At 43.6% G+C, this 20,775-nt stretch overlaps 2 protein-coding genes and 1 long non-coding RNA gene across 5 annotated transcripts; 1 reads left to right on the top strand and 2 right to left on the bottom strand.

Annotated features, from left to right (window-relative positions):
• Positions 1-11,999: 11,999 nt before the first annotated feature.
• Positions 12,000-12,642, top strand: LOC129855998 (uncharacterized). The gene is made up of 2 exons (XR_008759587.1): positions 12,000-12,485; positions 12,525-12,642. It is a non-coding gene; the product is annotated as an uncharacterized LOC129855998 (long non-coding RNA).
• Positions 12,592-16,146, bottom strand: LOC129855991 (ubiquitin carboxyl-terminal hydrolase 37-like). 3 transcript variants are annotated; one of them, XR_008759586.1, is made up of 7 exons: positions 16,014-16,146; positions 15,762-15,861; positions 15,553-15,632; positions 15,090-15,340; positions 14,285-14,366; positions 13,371-13,506; positions 12,592-13,301 (listed from the first exon to the last, which is right to left on the bottom strand). XR_008759586.1 is itself a non-coding variant. In XM_055924127.1 (6 exons), the coding sequence occupies exons 1-6, from the start codon at positions 16,124-16,126 to the stop codon at positions 13,494-13,496; spliced, it is 639 nt and encodes a 212-aa protein (XP_055780102.1). In that variant the 5' UTR covers positions 16,127-16,146; the 3' UTR covers positions 12,592-13,493. The 3 variants fall into 3 exon arrangements, 2 of the variants coding, with proteins under 2 accessions (XP_055780102.1, XP_055780101.1); XM_055924127.1 differs by having other exon boundaries at positions 12,592-13,506; XM_055924126.1 differs by lacking the exons at positions 12,592-13,301; positions 13,371-13,506; positions 14,285-14,366 and having other exon boundaries at positions 14,930-15,340.
• Positions 16,132-20,608, bottom strand: LOC129856154 (uncharacterized). The gene is made up of 6 exons (XM_055924258.1): positions 20,240-20,608; positions 18,471-18,823; positions 17,428-18,021; positions 17,011-17,142; positions 16,219-16,392; positions 16,132-16,150 (listed from the first exon to the last, which is right to left on the bottom strand). Exons 3-6 carry the CDS (start codon positions 17,955-17,957, stop codon positions 16,132-16,134), a joined length of 855 nt encoding a protein of 284 aa, XP_055780233.1. The 5' UTR covers positions 17,958-18,021; positions 18,471-18,823; positions 20,240-20,608.
• Positions 20,609-20,775: the final 167 nt, after the last annotated feature.

Genomic DNA, 20,775 nt, shown 5'->3' with positions numbered 1-20,775 from the left:
TACAACCACAACCACCACTACCACCACTACTAAAACTACCTACACTATTACCACTACCACCACCACAACCACCACTACCACCACAACCACCACTACCACCACTATCACCACTACCACCACAACCACCACTACCACCACTACTAAAACTACCTACACTATTACCACTACCACCACCACAACCACCACTACCACCACAACCACCACTACCACCACTACTAAAACTACCTACACTATTACCACTACTACCATTACAACCACTACCACCACCACAACCACCACTACCACCACTACTAAAACTACCTACACTATTACCACTACTACCATTACAACCACTACCACCACCACAACCACCACTACCACCACTATCACCACTACAACCACAACCACCACTACCACCACTACTAAAACTACCTACACTATTACCACTACTACCATTACAACCACTACCACCACCACAACCACCACTACCACCACTATCACCACTACCACCACAACCACCACTACCACCACTACTAAAACGACCTCCACTACTACCACTACTACAATTACAACCACTACAACCACCACTACCACCACTACTAAAACTACCTACACTATTACCACTACTACCATTACAACCACTACAAACACCACACCCATCACTACCAACACTACTAGAACTACCTACACTATTACCACTACTACCATCACAACCACAACCACCACCACAACCAACACTACTAAAACTACCTCCACTATTACCATTACTACCATTACAACCACCACAACCATCACTACTACCACTACTAAAACTACCTACACCATTACCACTACTACCATCACAACCACTACCATCACAACCAATACCACCACCACAACCACAACCACCACCACTACTAAAACTACCTCCACTACTACCATCACAACCAATACCACCATCACAACCACAACCACCACCACTACTAAAACTACCTACACTATTACCACTACTACCATTACAACCACTACAACTACCACTACCACCACTACCATCACTACTAAAACTACCTACACTATTACCACTACTACCATTACAACAACCATCACTACTAAAACTACCTACACTATTACCACTACTACCATTACAACCACTACCACCACTACAACCACCACTACCACCACTACTAAAACTACCTACACTATTACCGCTACTACCATTACAACCACTACCACCACCACAACCACCACTACCACCACTATCACCACTACCACCACAACCACCACTACCACCACTACTAAAACGACCTCCACTACTACCACTACTACAATTACAACCAATACAACCACCACTACCACCACTACCACCACTACTAAAACTACCTACACTATTACCACTACTACCATCACAACCACTTCAACCAACACAACCATCACTACTAAAACTACCTACACTATTACCACTACTACCATTACAACCACTACAACCACCACTACCACCACTACTAAAACTACCTCCACTACTATCACTACCATCACAACCACTTCAACCAACACTACCACCACTACCACCACTACTAAAACTACCTACACTATTACCACTACTACCATTACAACCACTACAACCACCACAACCACCACTTCCACCACCACAACCACCACTACCACCACTACTAAAACTACCTACACTATTACCACTACTACCATTACAACCACTACAACCACCACAACCACCACTACTAAAACTACCTACACTATTACCACTACTACCATTACAACCACTACAACCACCACTACCACCACTACTAAAACTACCTACACTATTACCACTACTACCATCACAACCACTACAACCACCACTACCACCACTACCACCACTACTAAAACTACCTACACTATTACCACTACTACCATTACAACCACTACAACCACCACTACCACCACTACTAAAACTACCTCCACTATTACCACTACTACCATTACAACCACTACAACTACCACTACCACCACTACCACCACTACTAAAACTACCTCCACTATTACCACTACTACCATTACAACAACCATCACTACTAAAACTACCTACACTATTACCACTACTACCATTACAACCACTACCACCACTACAACCACCACTACCACCACTACTAAAACTACCTACACTATTACCGCTACTACCATTACAACCACTACCACCACCACAACCACCACTACCACCACTATCACCACTACCACCACAACCACCACTACCACCACTACTAAAACGACCTCCACTACTACCACTACTACAATTACAACCAATACAACCACCACTACCACCACTACCACCACTACTAAAACTACCTACACTATTACCACTACTACCATCACAACCACTTCAACCAACACAACCATCACTACTAAAACTACCTACACTATTACCACTACTACCATCACAACCACTACAACCACCACTACCACCACTACCACCACTACCAACACTACTAGAACTACCTACACTATTACCACTACTACCATTACAACCACTACAACCACCGCTACCACCACTACTAAAACTACCTACACTATTACCACTACTACCATTACAACCACTACAACCACCACTACCACCACTACTAAAACTACCTCCACTACTATCACTACCATCACAACCACTTCAACCAACACTACCACCACTACCACCACTACTAAAACTACCTACACTATTACCACCACTACCATTACAACCACTACAACCACCACAACCACCACTTCCACCACCACAACCACCACTACCACCACTACTAAAACTACCTACACTATTACCACTACTACCATTACAACCACTACAACCACCACAACCACCACTACTAAAACTACCTACACTATTACCACTACTACCATTACAACCACTACAACCACCACTACCACCACTACTAAAACTACCTACACTATTACCACTACTACCATCACAACCACTACAACCACCACTACCACCACTACCACCACTACTAAAACTACCTACACTATTACCACTACTACCATTACAACCACTACAACCACCACTACCACCACTACTAAAACTACCTCCACTATTACCACTACTACCATTACAACCACTACAACCACCACTACCACCACTACTAAAACTACCTCCACTATTACCACTACTACAATTACAACCACTACAACCACCACTACCGCCACTACCACCACAACTAAAACTACCTCCACTATTACCACTACTACCATTACAACCACCACAACCACCACTACCACCACTACTAAAACTACCTACACTATTACCACTACTACCATTACAACCACTACAACCATCACAACCACCACTACCACCACAACCACCACTACCACCACTACTAAAACTACCTCCACTATTACCACTACTACCATCACAACCACAACCACCACCACAACCAACACTACTAAAACTACCTACACTATTACCACTACTACCATCACAACCACTACAACCACCACAACCATCACTACCAACACTACTAGAACTACCTCCACTATTACCACTACTACCATCACAACCACAACCACCACCACAACCAACACTACTAAAACTACCTCCACTATTACCACTACTACCATCACAACCACAACCACCACCACAACCAACACTACTAAAACTACCTCCACTATTACCATTACTACCATTACAACCACTACCACCACCACAACCAACACTACTAAAACTACCTACACCATTACCACTATTACCATCACAACCACTACCATCACAACCAATACCACCAACACAACCACCACAACCACCACTACTAAAACTACCTACACTATTACCATCACAACCAATACCACCATCACAACCACAACCACCACCACTACTAAAACTACCTACACTATTACCACTACTACCATTACAACCACTACCACCACAACCACCACTACCACCACTACCACAACCACCACCACAACCACCACTACTAAAACTACCTACACTATTACCACCACTACCACCACAACCACAACCACCACCACAACCAACACTACTAAAACTACTTACACCATTACCACTACTACCATCACAACCACTACCATCACTACCATCACAACCACTACAACCAACACTACCACCACTACTAAAACTACCTCTGCTATTACCACTACTACCATTACAACCACTACAACCACCACTACCACCACTACTAAAACTACCTACACTATTACCACTACTACCATTACAACCACTACAACCACCACTACCACCACTACTAAAACTACCTACACTATTACCACTGCTACCATTACAACCACTACAACCACTACAACCACCACTACCACCACTACTAAAACTACCTACACTATTACCACTGCTACCATTACAACCACTACCACCACCACAACCACCACTACCACCACTACCACCACTACCACCACAACCACCACTACCACCACTACTAAAACTACCTCCACTATTACCACTACTACCATTACAACCACTACAACCACCACTACCACCACTACCACCACTACTAAAACTACCTACACTATTACCACTACTACCATTACAACCACTACAACCACCACTACCACCACTACTAAAACTAACTACACTATTACCACTACTACCATTACAACCACTACAACTACCACTACCACCACTACCACCACTACTAAAACTACCTCTGCTATTACCACTACTACCATTACAACCACTACAACCACCACTACCGCCACTACTAAAACTACCTCCACTATTACCATTACTACCACCACAACCACCACTACCACCACAACCACCACTACTAAAACTACCTACACTATTACCACTACTACCATTACAACCACTACAAACACCACACCCATCACTACTACCACAACCACCACTACTATCACTACCATCACAACCACTACAACCAACACTACCACCACCACTAAAACTACCTACACTATTACCACTACTACCATCACAACCACAACCACCACCACTATCACTACCACCACTACCACCACTACCTCAGTTGTCCGACTAAGCTCTCTTTCTTTCTCTCTCTCTTTCTCTCTCTCCTTCTCTCTTCTCTCTTTCTCTCTTTCTCTCTCTCTCTTTCTCTCTCTCTTTCTCTCTCTCTCTGTCTGTTCTATCTCCCCTCCCTCCAGGTGACAGATCGCCCTCAGTGTGGGGTGGTCAGTGTCTCATCCAAATGCCCGGCTGACTGCAGTGCCTCCTACTGGCAGATCTCTGCCAACCTCACTGACGGTGCCAACGGGACAGGCATTGACCGAGTCACCCTATGTCAGGGCAACGGGACCTCAACACTTCCACGGTGGTTGGTCCCAGGGCCGAGAACGTGACCTGGGTGGCCTGCAACACCACCTGCTGTTCAAAGAAGGTAGAACTTGTGATGGTGGACAGGGCAGGCAACGTGGGTGTGTCTGGGCTGAGTGAAGGACTCGGTAGGGGTGGTTGTGAGCTTTACAGCCCAGGGTCCAGCTTGCCAAAAGCATTTTGAGATTAAGTCCATAATTTAAAGCATAGGGTCCTATTGATATAACATGAATTTAGCCTTAATATACTTCTGGGAAACCGGGCCCATGTCTTTGTCACCAACACAACAGCTGTATCTGTAGTTAGTACTACATCCACCCAGGTCTCTGTCACCAACACTACAGCTGTACCTGTAGTTAGTACTACATCCACCCAGGTCTCTGTCACCAACACTACAGCTGTACCTGTAGTTAGTACTACATCCACCCAGGTCTCTGTCACCAACACTACAGCTGTACCTGTAGTTGATACTACATCCACCCAGGTCTCTGTCACCAACACCACAGCTGTACCTGTAGTTAGTACCACATCCACCCAGGTCTCTGTCACCAACACTACAGCTGTACCTGTAGTTGATACTACATCCACCCAGGTCTCTGTCACCAACACCACAGCTGTACCTGTAGTTAGTACTACGTCCACCAGAAGGACACCTTTGACTCTGTCCCTGTATCTCAGGATCTGTGTGGTGCTTTCTCTCCTGCTGTGGAATAGAGTAGAGCTGTAGAGTTGTATAATAGTTCATGTAGGTAGATGTCATGTGGAACAGTGGAATCAGTGCAGAGAGAGTTGTGTCATTAGATGTAACCAGTATGTATATGTTATGTTGTACTGAAAGACAGGGTGGAAATATGAATGTTTTGTCATAAAACATGTGAAGTTTTTTAAATTATTATTTTTCTATTCTCTTAAATCTGTCAAACTGAAACTATGGAGATGTTGTCAGAACCTATGCTTTTCATTCTGAGTAACTCTTCACAGACATCACAGATAGAAAGATCCCTATATGGCCATTGGTGGCCGGTCACACTCCGGGGGGAAGTTTCCCCTAGGTTCAGATCTAGGATCAGGTTTATCTCCCCCAATCCTAACCGTAACCATTTGTGGTGGAAATACAAAACTGACCCAAGATCAGTGTCTAGGGACAACTTCCCCCTACACCACCAGTCATAGAGTGAGAGCCATAATGTGTTCTCCATTTGAAGGCTGGGGTGCTGTAAACTCAGTCAGGACATATATAGTGTATATGTCAATTAACAGGATCCCAATTTATTATAGCAGATCCAAAAATGTGACCCTGTGGATTCACACATACATCATATAATATGATATAGAGTCATACTATGTATTATATTATCACACTAAGGCTGGTGGGAGTCATAGCATGTATTATATTGTCACACTAAGACTGGTGGGAGTCATATCATGTATTATATTATCACACTAAGGCTGGTGGGAGTCATATCATATATTATATTATCACACTAAGACTGGTGGGAGTCATATCATGTATTATATTATCACACTAAGGCTTGTGGGAGTCATATCATGTATTATATTATCAAACTAAGACTATTGGGAGTCATATCATGTATTATATTATCAAACTAAGGCTGGTGGGAGTCATATCATGTATTATATTATCACATAAGACTGGTGGAAGTCACGTGGTGACCAGTGTTTCTAATCCACTGTGGTTGACTGATAAAGAGTTTCATTATCATACAGGATGTCAAGGTATGCTTGTAATCGTTACGGACTGGGGAGTTTTTCAGAAGAAAAAAAGTAACTGAATTGAGCTAAACACAGACAAAATCCTAGAGGAAAACCTGGTTCAGTCTGCTTTCCACCAGACACTGGGAGATTAATTCACCTTTAAGCAGGACAATAACCTAAAACACAAGGCCAAATACACACTGGAGTTTCTTACCAAGAAGACAGTGAATGTTCCTGAGTGGACAAGTTACAGTTTTTATTTATTTATTTATTTCACCTTTATTTAACCAGGTAGGCAAATTGAGAACACGTTCTCATTTACAATTGCGACCTGGCCAAGATAAAGCAAAGCAGTTCGACACATACAACAACACATAGTTACACATGGAGTAAAACAAACATACAGTCAATAATACAGTGAAAAATAAGTCTATATACAATATGAGCAAGTGAGGTGAGATAAGAGAGGTGAAGGCAAACAAAATATATATATAAATAAAAATATAAAAAAGGCCATGGTGGCGAAGTAAATACAATAAATCAAGTTAAAAAAAAAAGAAAAAAAAAGTAGATAGTAGAGATAGAAAAAGTAGAGATAGAAATAATGGGGTGCAAAGGAGCAAAATAAATACATAAATAAATACAGTAGGTAAAGAGGTAGTTGTTTGGGCTAAATTATAGATGGGCTATGTACAGGTGCAGTAATCTATGAGCTGCTCTGACAGCTGGTGCTTAAAGCTAGTGAGGGAGATAAGTGTTTCCAGTTTCAGAGATTTTTGTAGTTCGTTCCAGTCATTGGCAGCAGAGAACTGGAAGGAGAGGCGGCCAAAGGAAGAATTGGTTTTGGGGGTGACCAGAGAGATATACCTGCTGGAGCGCGTGCTACAGGTAGGTGCTGCTATGGTGACCAGCGAGCTGAGATAAGGGGGGACTTTACCTAGCAGGGTCTTGTAGATGACCTGGAGCCAGTGGGTTTGGCGACGAGTATGAAGCGAGGGCCAGCCAACGAGAGTGTACAGGTCGCAGTGGTGGGTAGTATATGGGGCTTTGGTGACAAAACGGATGGCACTGTGATAGACTGCATCCAATTTATTGAGTAGGGTTTTGGAGGCTATTTTGTAAATGACATCACTGAAGTCGAGGATTGGTAGGATGGTCAGTTTTACAAGGGTATGTTTGGCAGCATGAGTGAAGGATGCTTTGTTGCGGAATAGGAAGCCAATTCTAGATTTAACTTTGGACTGGAGATGTTTGATGTGAGTCTGGAAGGAGAGTTTACAGTCTAACCAGACACCTAGGTATTTGTAGTTGTCCACATATTCTAAGTCAGAGCCGTCCAGAGTAGTGATGTTGGACAGGCGGGCAGGTGCAGGCAGCGATCGGTTGAAGAGCATGCATTTAGTTTTACTTGTATTTAAGAGCAAATGGAGGCCACGGAAGGAGAGTTGTATGGCATTGAAGCTCGCCTGGAGGGTTGTTAACACAGTGTCAAAAGAAGGGCCAGAAGTATACAGAATAGTGTCGTCTGCGTAGAGATGGATCAGAGAATCACCAGCAGCAAGAGCGACATCATTGATGTATACAGAGAAGAGAGTCGGTCCAAGAATTGAACCCTGTGGCACCCCCATAGAGACTGCCAGAGGCCCGGACAACAGACCCTCCGATTTGACACAACTCGATCAGAGAAGTAGTTGGTGAACCAGGCGAGGCAATCATTAGAGAAACCAAGGCTGTCGAGTCTGCCGATGAGGATGTGGTGATTGACAGAGTCAAAAGCCTTGGCCAGGTCAATGAATACGGCTGCACAGTATTGTTTCATATCGATGGCGGTTAAGATATCGTTTATGACCTTGAGCGTGACTGAGGTGCACCCATGACCAGCTCTGAAACCAGGATGCATAGCGGAGAAGGTATGGTGGGATTCGAAATGGTAGGTAATCTGTTTGTTGACTTGGCTTTCGAAGACCTTAGAAAGGCAGAGTAGGATCGATATTGGTCTGTAGCTGTTAGGGTCAAGAGTGTCCCCCCCTTTGAGGTGGGGGATAACCGCAGCTGCTTTCCAATCTTTGGGAATATCAGACGACACGAAAGAGAGGTTGAAAAGGCGAGTAATAGGGGTGGCAACAATTTCAGCAGATAGTTTTAGAAAGAAAGGGTCCAGATTATCTAGCCCGGCTGATTTGTAAGGGTCCAGATTTTGCAGCTCTTTCAGAACATCAGCTGACTGTATTTGGGAGAAAGAGAAATGGGGAAGGCTTGGGCGATTAGCAGAGGGGAGGGCAGTGCTGTTGATCGGGGTAGGGGTAGCCAGGTGGAAAGCATGGCCAGCCGTAGAAAAATGCTTATTGAAATTCTCAATTATAGTGGATTTGTCAGTGGTGACAGTGTTTCCTATCTTCAGTGCAGTTGGAAGCTGGGAGGAGGTGTTCTTATTCTCCATGGACTTTACAGTGTCCCAGAACTTTTTTGAATTTGTGTTGCAGGAAGCAAATTTCTGCTTGAAAAAGCTAGCCTTGGCTTTTCTAACTGCCTGTGTATATTGGTTTCTAGCTTCCCTGAAAAGTTGCAAATCACGGGGGCTGTTCGATGCTAATGCAGAACGTCATAGGATGTTTTTCTGTTGGTTAAGGGCAGTCAGGTCAGGAGAGAACCAAGGGCTATATCTGTTCCTGGTTCTAAATTTCTTGAATGGGGCATGCTTATTCAAGGTGGTGAGGAAGGCATTTAAAAATAATATCCTGGCATCCCCTACTGACGGGATGAGATCAATATCCTTCCAGGATACCTCGGCCAGGTCGATCAGAAAGGCCTGCTCGCTGAAGTGTTTCAGGGAGCGTTTGACAGTGATGAGTGGAGGTCGTTTGACCGCTGACCCATTACGGATGCAGGCAATGATCGCTGAGATCTTGGTTGAAAACAGCAGAGGTGTATTTGGAGGGCAAGTTGGTTAGGATGATATCTATGAGGGTGCCCGTGTTTACGGAATTGGGGTGGTACCTGGTAGGTTCATTGATAATTTGTGTGAGATTGAGGGCATCAAGCTTAGATTGTAGGATGGCTGGGGTGTTAAGCATGTTCCAATTTAGGTCGCCTAGCAGCACGAGCTCTGAAGATAGATGGGGGCAATCAGTTCACACATGGTGTCCAGAGCACAGCTGGGGGCAGAGGGTGGTCTATAGCAGGAGGCAACGGTGAGAGACTTGTTTTTAGAGAGGTGGATTTTTAAAAGTAGAAGTTCAAATTGTTTGGGAACAGACCTGGATAGTAAAACAGAACTCTGCAGGCAATCTTTGCAGTAGATGCAACACCGCCCCCTTTGGCCGTTCTATCTTGTCTGAAAATCTTGTAGTTGGGGATGAAAATGTCAGAATTTTTGGTGGTCTTTCTAAGCCAGGATTCAGACATGGCTAAAACATCCGGGTTGGCAGAGTGTGCTAAAGCAGTGAACAAAACAAACTTAGGGAGGAGGCTTCTAATGTTAACATGCATAAAACCAAGGCTATTACGGTTACAGAAGTCATCAAAAGAGAGCGCCTGGGGAATAGGAGTGGAGCTAGGTACTGCAGGGCCTGGATTCACCTCTACATCACCAGAGGAACAGAGGAGGAGTAGGATAAAGGTACGGCTAAAACCTATGAGAATTGGTCGTCTAGAACAGAGAGTAAAAGGACGTTTCTGGGGGCGATAAAATAGCTTCAAGGAATAATGTACAGACAAAGGTGTGGTAGGATGTGAATACAGTGGAGGTAAACCTAGGTATTGAGTGATGACGAGAGAGATATTGTCTCTAGAAACATCATTGAAACCAGGTGATGTCATCGCATATGTGGGTGGTGGAACTGAAAGGTTGGATATGGTATAGTGAGCAGGGCTAGGGGCCCTACAGTGAAATAAGTAAATAAACACTAACCAGAACAGCAATGGACAAGGCATATTTACATTAAGGAGAGGCATGCTTAATCGAGTGATCAATAAGGGTCCAGTGAGTAGAGGTTGGTTGGGGTCACGGCGATCCAGACAGCTGGCCGGGTAGATGGCTATGTCTATTTTTAGACACCTCGTGCGTTTCCGTCGGTAGATTAGTGGGGTTCCGTGTCTTGTAGAGGGGATCAATCCAATTGGCAAAATAGATATAGTGACCCAAGAAAAAAATTTGTCCGATATACTTATTCAGATAGCAGCCGATAAGACAGCTAACGATTAGCGGGCCCCAGATGAGCGTTCAGGTAACGTCGTGACGGAGGTGCCAGTTGGATAACTCCCTCGGGCAGATAACGTCGGCAGTCAATCGTGAAAGCCCGGTGGGGCTCCGTATCTGCAGCAATAAAAACCCGGGTCCGGATAGGTGACTGTAGCCCAGGAATGGCTGATGGAACTCCTCAGCTGGCTAGCTCCGGAATAATTTAAGTTTGCTCCGGGATCGACGTAAGCCAATAGTCACACAGTTTGCAGCTAACTAGCTGCGAAATCAAGGTGCAAATGTCCAGAGCCTGGGGCTGAAATCCGGGGAAACTGAGAGAAAAAAAGGCCCGGTATGCTCTGGTCCGAGTCGCGTTGCACAAAAGTGCCGGTAGATTATCGAGCTAAAGGAATAGCTGATGACCACAAAACGTGGGCAGCTGAAACACCAACGCTAGCCAGCAAACAGGCCAACTTCTGGGCAGCTTCAGATTAGCTTTCAGCTAGCTTCTGGTTAGCTTTCTGGCTAACTTCTGATTAGCCCCTGGTTAGCTTCCACTGTGGATTTTCAGATTTGAGGTAAATAATATTTTTTTTTAAGTAATTGGTGAGGCGGGTTGCAGGAAAGCTTTTGTAGTTGAGTTCTAGGATAATAAAATATATAAAAGATATGCGAAGAAGGTGTAAATATATATGTAAATATATATATACAGGACAAGACAGTACGAGGACAAAAATGACGTCTGAACTGTTAAGCCATCTTGGAACCAATATACAAGGGAGTACCGGTACAGAGTCAAAGTGCGGGGGCACCAGTTAGTTGAGGTAATATGTACATGTAGTTTTGATTTAAATCTACTTGAAAATCTATGGCAAGACCTGAAAATGGTTGTCTAGGAATGATCAACAACCAATTTGACAGAACTTAAAGCATTTTGAAAAGAATACTGGGCAAATGTTGCACAATCCAGGTGTAGAAAGCTCCTATAGATTTAACAGAAATAGTCACAGCTTTAATCGCTGCCAAAGGTGCTTCTACAAAGTATTGACTTAGGGGTGTGAATACTTATGTATATTCTATATTATATTTAATTTTCAATACATTTGCAAACATTTCTAAAAATATGTTTTAACTTTGTTGTTATGGGGTATTTTGTGTAGTTGAGTGAGAGAGAAAATATATTTACCACATTTTAAATTCAGTCTGCAACTCAACAAAATGTGTAAAAAGTCTAGGGGTGTGAATACTTTCTGAAGGCACTGTATGTTAAGATAAATGCTCTAATTGTAAGTCTGATAAATGACTCAAATGGAAATGTAATAGAAATTCATGGTAAATAATGTATTGTGTAACTTTGGAGTCACTTTTATTGTAAATAAGAATAGAATACGATAAAGCTACCTGAGTTAAAGAGTTACAACGGTTAACAGAATCATCTTAAATTGGATTATCTTAAATTTGTTTGTCTTTATTAAAATTGCATGGCATGCACAAGTCATCTCCCGACATGGATCAATGTTGAATATTACAGGTCCTCCGGTCTGACCATGCTGAATAAGAGGTTATACACCACAGTGTATTTCACAACAGGAGGATTTCAACCAAACCAAATAGAAGGGATGTTGTACCCTCTAAATAATCACACACTCTATCCAACACATTTACATGTGTACTACATTTAGTGTGTATACTTTATACGTTTTCTTACATGAGCTTTATACATTAGGTGAAGCAGTCAAAACAAGGGCAGGTATTTATGACATAAGCTACTGAAAGAATGTTGATGCTAGTGTTGAAGAGCAAGTCTCCCTTCAGCCCCATGATTGAAGTTGGGCCGAGTGCTGCACCTGTTGAGGCAGGTCTGAGGTTGTTGGGGCTGGGTCTTGTTCTGCCCATGTTGAGACTGGGCCTGGTTCTTCCCATGTTGAGACTAGGCCTGGTTCTTCCCATGTTGAGGCTAACCTAGGGGTGTTGAAAATGGTCCAAATGCTGCTTTTGTTGAGGCTGGGCTGGGGGTTTTGAGGCTGTCCAGGTGCTGCCCCTGTTGAGGCAGGTCTGAGTGATTGGAGGCTGTCCAGGTACTACCCCTGTTTATGCTGGGGCTGGTGCTGGTGCTCCTGTTAGGCCCTGTGTGCTGGGGCCTCCCGCTCTCTTGCCCTGTAGGGTGAAAGGAACCGTACACATAAATAGCAACACAAGAACATAGATGGCGAGAGTCAGCAGTACCTGAACATATAGAAGAGCATGTAGGCACTCCGGGCTCTGGTCCTCAGCACAGTGGCCTCATTGGACATTGACACCTGACTGTCGTTACAGCAGAACCAGTTTCCACTGGCATGCAAGATGTCACTAATGTAGTGCCCTGTGGAACAAGGAAGACAGACTAGAGGTCAAAGTTCAGGCTATTGTGGGTAATAGAGTGTGTTGTAACAGTTAAACAGTTCCTTTGTGAGGTATTTGATCTGTTATATGTGTCAAGTTTTGAAATCAGAGATAAACAAATACAAGTGGCATATAATTAGGCATGTCTCTCCATTCTTTTGAATTAAACTGCATAAACTCTAAACATATTGCAGTGCTTGTTGGGATAGCACTTCACTGTGAAGCCTGCAGACTTGCTCGCTTGGCCAAAGTGGCTATTGGAGGGTCTAATTATCCCATACACCAGGGTTCCCCAAATTTCGGCCCGTGGGACAAATTTGTCCCACAATGCTTTCTGACCAAATAAAATGTAATTGTTAAAAGACTGTAAAAACAACAGCAAATCAGCTCCAAGTGATTTTCATTTTGGAAATGTGTTTCAAAGTATTCCCACGCACAATAAAGAGAGATATGTGATTGTACACAAATGTAAGCAAGGTTTGAAATGAGTCAAATATTGTATCTGTTTGGGCTTCTTACGGTCAATTTGCAGTCTACAAATTATTAGTAATTTTGTTCCATACCGTTGCCCATCTGGCTAAGAAAAAAAATGGACCCGAAGCTGAATCTAGTTGATGATCCCTGGCCTTTAAGATACTTGTGTATACGGCAGAGGCAGACGTGAACACGTAAATTGAGAGCCGAGGAGAAGGAAGTCTGATGTCTGATGTCATATGTATTGTGCATCTGCATGTGTGTGTTTTAAGGTATTTACTTACCGGAGTTTGCGGAGCCTCCCAAATGAGAGACTAAGCCAGTCAGCTGGTAGTAACCATTCACTGACTGCACTGGCTGCTGCTTCTGTAAGAAAACACATGTGATCGTAGGTGATTCTCATTTCCTCTACAGTCCACCACAGTCTACAGTCTACTACAGTACTAGTCTACTGCAGGAGGTCTACTACATCGTGTACTCCTCATAACTATCTCAGTGTTCTGTCATAACTTATTTTTCACTGGTTTCAGCCTACTTTATTAGCCTACTTTATTCTTAAAAAAAAATGTTTTTTCACTCTCTATCTCTCTCTCTCTTCTCACCACTGAGGCTGTCAGCAGCACTTTTCCTGGTTCCTGGTCATTTGAATCTGAGGGGTCAAATATACATATCAAGAGCTGAGAAAACGTGGTCACTTGTCTGAAATGCTCTGGACTAAAACAGCTCCCATACATCACTAAAGATGTCTGAGAAACATCACTAAAGATGTCTGAGAAACATCACTAAAGATGTCAGAGAAACATCACTAAAGATGTCTGAGAAACATCACTAAAGATGTCTGAGAAACATCACTAAAGATGTCTGAGAAACATGACTAAAGATGTCTGAGAAACATCACTAAAGATGTCTGAGAAACATGACTAAAGATGTCTGAGAAACATCACTAAAGATGTCTGAGAAACATCACTAAAGATGTCTGAGAAACATTTTAAATTGCAGCTTCCAGCTTCTCTGTCAGCAGGACCGTTTTGGGAGTGGGTGGTTTGTGTGGTGTTGGAGCAAGAATAGTGGTACGGTGCAATGACTTACCTGTACAGCAGAGGGCGCTGTATTTAGCCTCTCCAGGTGGGCTGGAGACTAGGCTGGCGAGGGTCTGGGGGATGGACCCCTGGATGCTGGGGGCCTGGTTGGTGAGGGCCTGTGGGCTGGCACTGTGCAGGTGTGGCACCATGTCCCCACAGAGGGTGGAGAGCCTCAGCTCCGAAGGAAACAAAAGAGGAGCCTCCAGCTTCTCCAACCCCCCAGGTCCTCCAAACCTCTTCAGATGCAGAACCAGCACACTGCCCAGAGACAGAGAGGAAGAGAGATGAACAGACAGACAATGAAACCAGTCAACAAAATAACAGATGAGTGAAATGGGTTCGGTGGTGCTCATCCCTAAGTCCTACAACCTGCTCAGGAAGGTAACTACTCCTAAAGGCTCAGGACACAATGAACACTCATTTCATGAAACACTGCTAGTCCTATGAGAGGTTATAAAGGGACAACTCACAGAGGCAGTGTGTGGAACTGCTCCACCTTTAAGGCGTGGAGGCCTTTACAGCCCTCACATGTGAATTCAACCTTTTCACCCTGGTTAGAAACAAAAGCATTACAAAATGAATGACACCACTATAATAATAAGATAGCGTATTCTGAGGCAGTGGGCAGCTTGCCCTGGGTGTTAGTCTCTACATGCAGGGCTGAGCCCTAAGTGCTGACTTTGAAAGTGAGTGCTAGGCTGCTCAGCAAGGTGCGCTCAGGGCTGAAGTCCAATGAGAGGTGGTTGTAGTCCTCTCTGGTGGACGACTCGCGCCCACAGCTTCAGAAGCAGCACAAAGAGAAGGAAAATGCATCAAGTCTGTTTCTGTTTCAGGTCTCTACAATGTTTCTGTTATGCCATGTGTTTTGTGATATTATTTGCAGAAAGATCATGTTCTCAGTAGATACATTACAACCAATGGGAGCTCTTACCTGGTACATGTGCGCACCGACACAAGCTGGAACTCCAGCTGAGAAACAGGGCAGGAATAGTTCACCCCGAGTGTCTTCAGTATCATGCCCTCCTCCTTCAGCTGGCACAGCATGTTCACTAGTAACTTGTGTGCGTCCTATGATGAGGAAGAGAGAGAAACACACCAAGATAAAAGCAAATGATGAAGACAAAATGAAGCCTTGCAAAAAGAGCGCTCGTACACAAGAGAGTAGTGCCTCAGTTACCTGTTGCGTGTCCCCTAGATACTTCAAATCGTATCCCGACAAGGAGTACTTGACCTTCCACATGAGGTCTGCTTTTGAGGCCTGGTTTGCACCACTGTCAGGTAGACTCAAACGGTGCACATCAGACAGACACCTGTAGGGGAGACAGAGAGTAAATGAGCAGCTGACTGGATGGTGTCAACCTACTGGCTTACGCCTGAAGAGGCAGATGAGTATATACAAATATGTTTTATCTAGCGGCACCCCATCATTAGAAATGATTCATTCAAGTCAATTCAATTTCACCTTTGAGGACGGACAATGAAGCCAAACAACAAAAATGTGTTGTTTATTCTCCTAAGATATTTGGTTTGGATACTGCTCTCAAATCCAGAGCATTTTAAAAAACGACCACATTTCCCACAGTAAGGTGGAATGTTCAGTCAATGAGTATTGTGGGTCATGTAGTCATTCTACACTTTCCAAATTGGCCTACAAAATGCCTACATCATAATCATTGTGTCATTGTTGTTCCTCTTGGTTATGAAGATTCCCGAAAACAAAACAAAACCTGAAAACAAAAAAAACAATACACAGCAAAATATGAAGTGGTTAAGGTTAGGAAAAGGGTTAGGATTAGTGAAAATGCTCTCCTAACCTGCTACGACAATCACTTTCTATAGAAGTGGCGTGAAAAGAGTGTCCCTTCTTTAATTTATGACCACAAATAATGGGTGTGTGGGGTGAGTGTCTGCTTTTGAGCCTTCCTTACCTGAGCAGGTTGGAGAAGGGGGAGGAGCTCCAGAGTTGTTCCTGGTGCAGGATTGCCTTTGAGAAGGACGGCAGGACCAGGAGGCACTGCAGGGTGGCGTTAAGGAAGCAAGTGTTGCCAATGTTAGGCAACCTGTGAAGAAGAAGCGGCCATCAGTACACACATAGAGATGAATCATAAACCTTCATATCTCTATAAAGTGGTGATAATGGCAGCCATCTTGGTCAGGGATAAATGATATTTAACACAAAGAAATGGGTGTCCTTTAGACCAAGATTGACATAATTCATGGGTTTATAAATATCTAATAAAACGAACATGCTCGATAGTAAGCCCTATCCCCATAGTATATCAGACACTGATCTCTAAACAACAAATAACTTATATTCAATGCATTTGCAGTGTGTTGTGGTTTACCCAAGAAGTTCCATGTTGACCAGTGCCCCCCGTTCTCCTCTGGCCCCCTGGGTCTCTTCTGGCCCTCTGGTGGCTGAGCTGGCCCTGGGAAGAGTCATGCTTCTGGTGGCTGAGCTGGCCCTGGGAAGAGTCATGCTGCTGGTGGCTGAGCTGGCCCTGGGAAGAGTCATGCTTCTGGTGGCTGAGCTGGCCCTGGGAAGAGTCATGCTGCTGGTGGCTGAGCTGGCCCTGGGAAGAGTCATGCTTCTGGTGGCTGAGCTGGCCCTGGGAAGAGTCATGCTTCTGGTGGCTGAGCTGGCCCTGGGAAGAGTCATGCTTCTGGTGGCTGAACTGGCCCTGGGAAGAGTCATGCTTCTGGTGGCTGAGCTGGCCCTGGGAAGAGTCATGCTTCTGGTGGCTGAGCTGGCCCTGGGAAGAGTCATGCTTCTGGTGGCTGAAATGGCCCTGGGAAGAGTCATGCTTCTGGTGGCTGAACTGGCCCTGGGAAGAGTCATGCTTCTGGTGGCTGAACTGGCCCTGGGAAGAGTCATGCTTCTGGTGGCCGAGACTGGCCTCTGGGGTCTTGGACTAGAGTGTTCCTGAAGAGACAGAGGTCTGGAAGAAGGAGAGAAACAGGTCTCAGGCCTCCAACACAGAGATAGTACCACTCTACACAGTCTCTCTATTAAACACTATACTGTACTATAAACACAGTCTGAGTAGTTATGTATGTACTGCTGTCCATGTAAATGCAGTGTACCAAGTAGACCAGGGCAATAGGTTAGTACTCTCTTTATCCACTAGATGTGGATAGAAGAGCCTAAAACTACAGTTTGAGGAAAATAACTTTCTGGGACTGTGTGTATCAAGCGTCAGAGTAGGAGTCTGATCTAGGATCAGTTTTGCCTTTTAGATCATAATAAAATCAGATTATTATGGACAGAGAGGACCTGATCCTAGATTAACACTCATACTCTTGATAAACACTGGCCCTGGTATTGTAGCACTAAACCCAACTCTCCAAAGAGACTCTAGGATGGCACTGTACTTTATGTTTGAATTACCTGACTGTTGTGCCCTCATGGCTGGTGTCTCCATGACAGTCCAGAGGGTTGGTAGGAGAGGGAGAACTAGGATGGGACACCACTGGAGAGGATTTCACTGGGGAAGGGTGTTTGGCAGGTGACCGGGGTACAGAGGGCTGTTTAGCAGGAGAGCAAGGCTGAGAGGAACATTTAACAGGAGAGGGAGGTGGATGGAGGGAGGAGAGTTGGTCAGAGGGTGAGGGGTCAGAGGTGGCGAAGCCATTCTGTTCAGAACGGTCAGATGGAATTGGAGAGGGGGATGAAGTGCCACTCTCCTTCTTCTTTCTTGTCTTCTGCTCCACATCAACTGAATTTGCTTTCTGACGTTTTTTCTGTTAACAAGAAGATGTGATAGTGCTAAATCCTTTTTTCCTTGATCCCCAGCCAATGGAAGAGGGGGGTCATCAGAATAGGAAAAGGTAGGCCTAAATTAGAGGAACTTAGCTATCTATCCTAAACCTCAAATAACACAGTATAGACAGGTTACATTGAGTGACATTTGCAAAAGCCAAACTTCACTTTTTATGTATTTGTCAATCAGAATGTACTTTAACTTGTACTCTTCCCACTAGGTCTATATAAGAAATACTACTCCAGGATATTTGTAGTTGTAAATCGATTAAATGACCTGATTTCATACCTTTTTGCACCAGCAGAAACAAGCCATGTTGATAACCAATGAAGACTGATGCATTTCCTCATTAACCCATTGTTCAAATTGGCTTTAAGACCATTGTGATGTCATCGGTCATGTATGACACCACCATCTGGCAACCCAATCTATAATATTTTAAAATATATTGTTCAATGAACAAATATGTTTTATTGAAGAGCAAAGTTATGCAGTATACATACAATATTGTAGATAATATGTTCCATTGTTTTCTTGTTTCTTGTTTTACATTCATTTTTTGTGTGTTGTTTCATTGAACGTACGACCACAATAAAGGGATTTTAAGTGCCTTCATCTTCCTTGTTTTTTGACAGCTTCCATGTTGTTTGTGGTTTGGTCATCGGTTTATTTAAATGCTCAATGCTTTTTCTATCCACCAGCAGATGGACAAAGGGTTGGTTAAAAGAATGTGAACAGGTGATAGAGATTTAGCCTAAACCTCAAACAACAATCCAGATTGGTTAGGGACAGTTTTCCATATTCAATCTTGCCCTGAGGGCAGCTCTGCCTCAAGGACATAATGAATGTGATTGGTTCAATTAAAGCTCAATGGTCAGAGGGCAGAGCTTACAGTGCGAGTTAAATACACTTACTAGGTGATAGGTTGGTGGTGAATGTAAGGCATAACACAAGGTTCCTGGCTTGAATTTTGTTTTCTAACCTCACTCCAACCCCTAAACAATTCTTCTTACCTAAACTTAACCCAACCCTAGCTAGAGTCCCAGATCTGTTTAGTGCTGTCTTGCCAACTCCTACAGTGGTTCTTCCTTAAAAACCTCTGGGATAGCGGGACGGTTGCGTCCCACCTGGCCAATAGCAAGGGAAAATGTAGAGTGCCAAATTCAAAAAAATGATATAAAATCAAACTTTCATTAAATCACACATATAAGATACCAAATTAAAGCTACACTTGTTGTGAATCCAGCCAACATGTCAGATTTCAAAAAGGCTTTTCGGCGAAAGCATAAGATGCTATTATATGATGATAGCACAATGTCAACAAATAGAGTGTAGCATATTTCAACCATGCCTGCGCTACTCAAAACGCAGATATAAATTATAAAACATGCATTACCTTTGACAAGATTCTTTTGTTGGCACTCCAATATGTCCCATGAACATCACAAATGGTCCTTTTGTTCGATTAATTCCGTCCATATATATACAAATTGTCCATTTATTTGGCGCCTTTGATCCAGAAAAAAACAGCTTCCAATTTGCGCAAAGTCACTACAAAATATCTAAAAAATTACCTCTAAACTTTGCCAAAACATTTCAAAGTACTTTTGTAATACAACTTAAGGTATTTGTAAACGTTAATAATCGATCAAATTGAAGACGGGTCTATCTGTTTTCAATACAGGAGATCAACAAACAAAGCTACATTTTTTTAGTCTTGCGCAACTCTCAAACAGTACACAAGACGTTACTCTACTTCCTGATGGCCTTCTTCTTCATTGCACAAATGAATAACCTCAACCTATTTCGCAAGACTAGTGACATCCAGTGGAAGCAGTAGGAACTGAGAACAGAGTGATTAGAAATCTGGCCTCCCAATGAAAACTCATTGAACAGACAGTGACTTATAAAAAAAATAAAAAAAATAATGGT

Source organism: Salvelinus fontinalis, chromosome 5 (assembly GCF_029448725.1).
Source record: "Salvelinus fontinalis isolate EN_2023a chromosome 5, ASM2944872v1, whole genome shotgun sequence".
Lineage (NCBI taxonomy): Eukaryota > Metazoa > Chordata > Actinopteri > Salmoniformes > Salmonidae > Salvelinus > Salvelinus fontinalis.
Note: the sequence above shows the minus strand (reverse complement) of the source record. Positions and strands in the feature narration are given on the sequence as shown.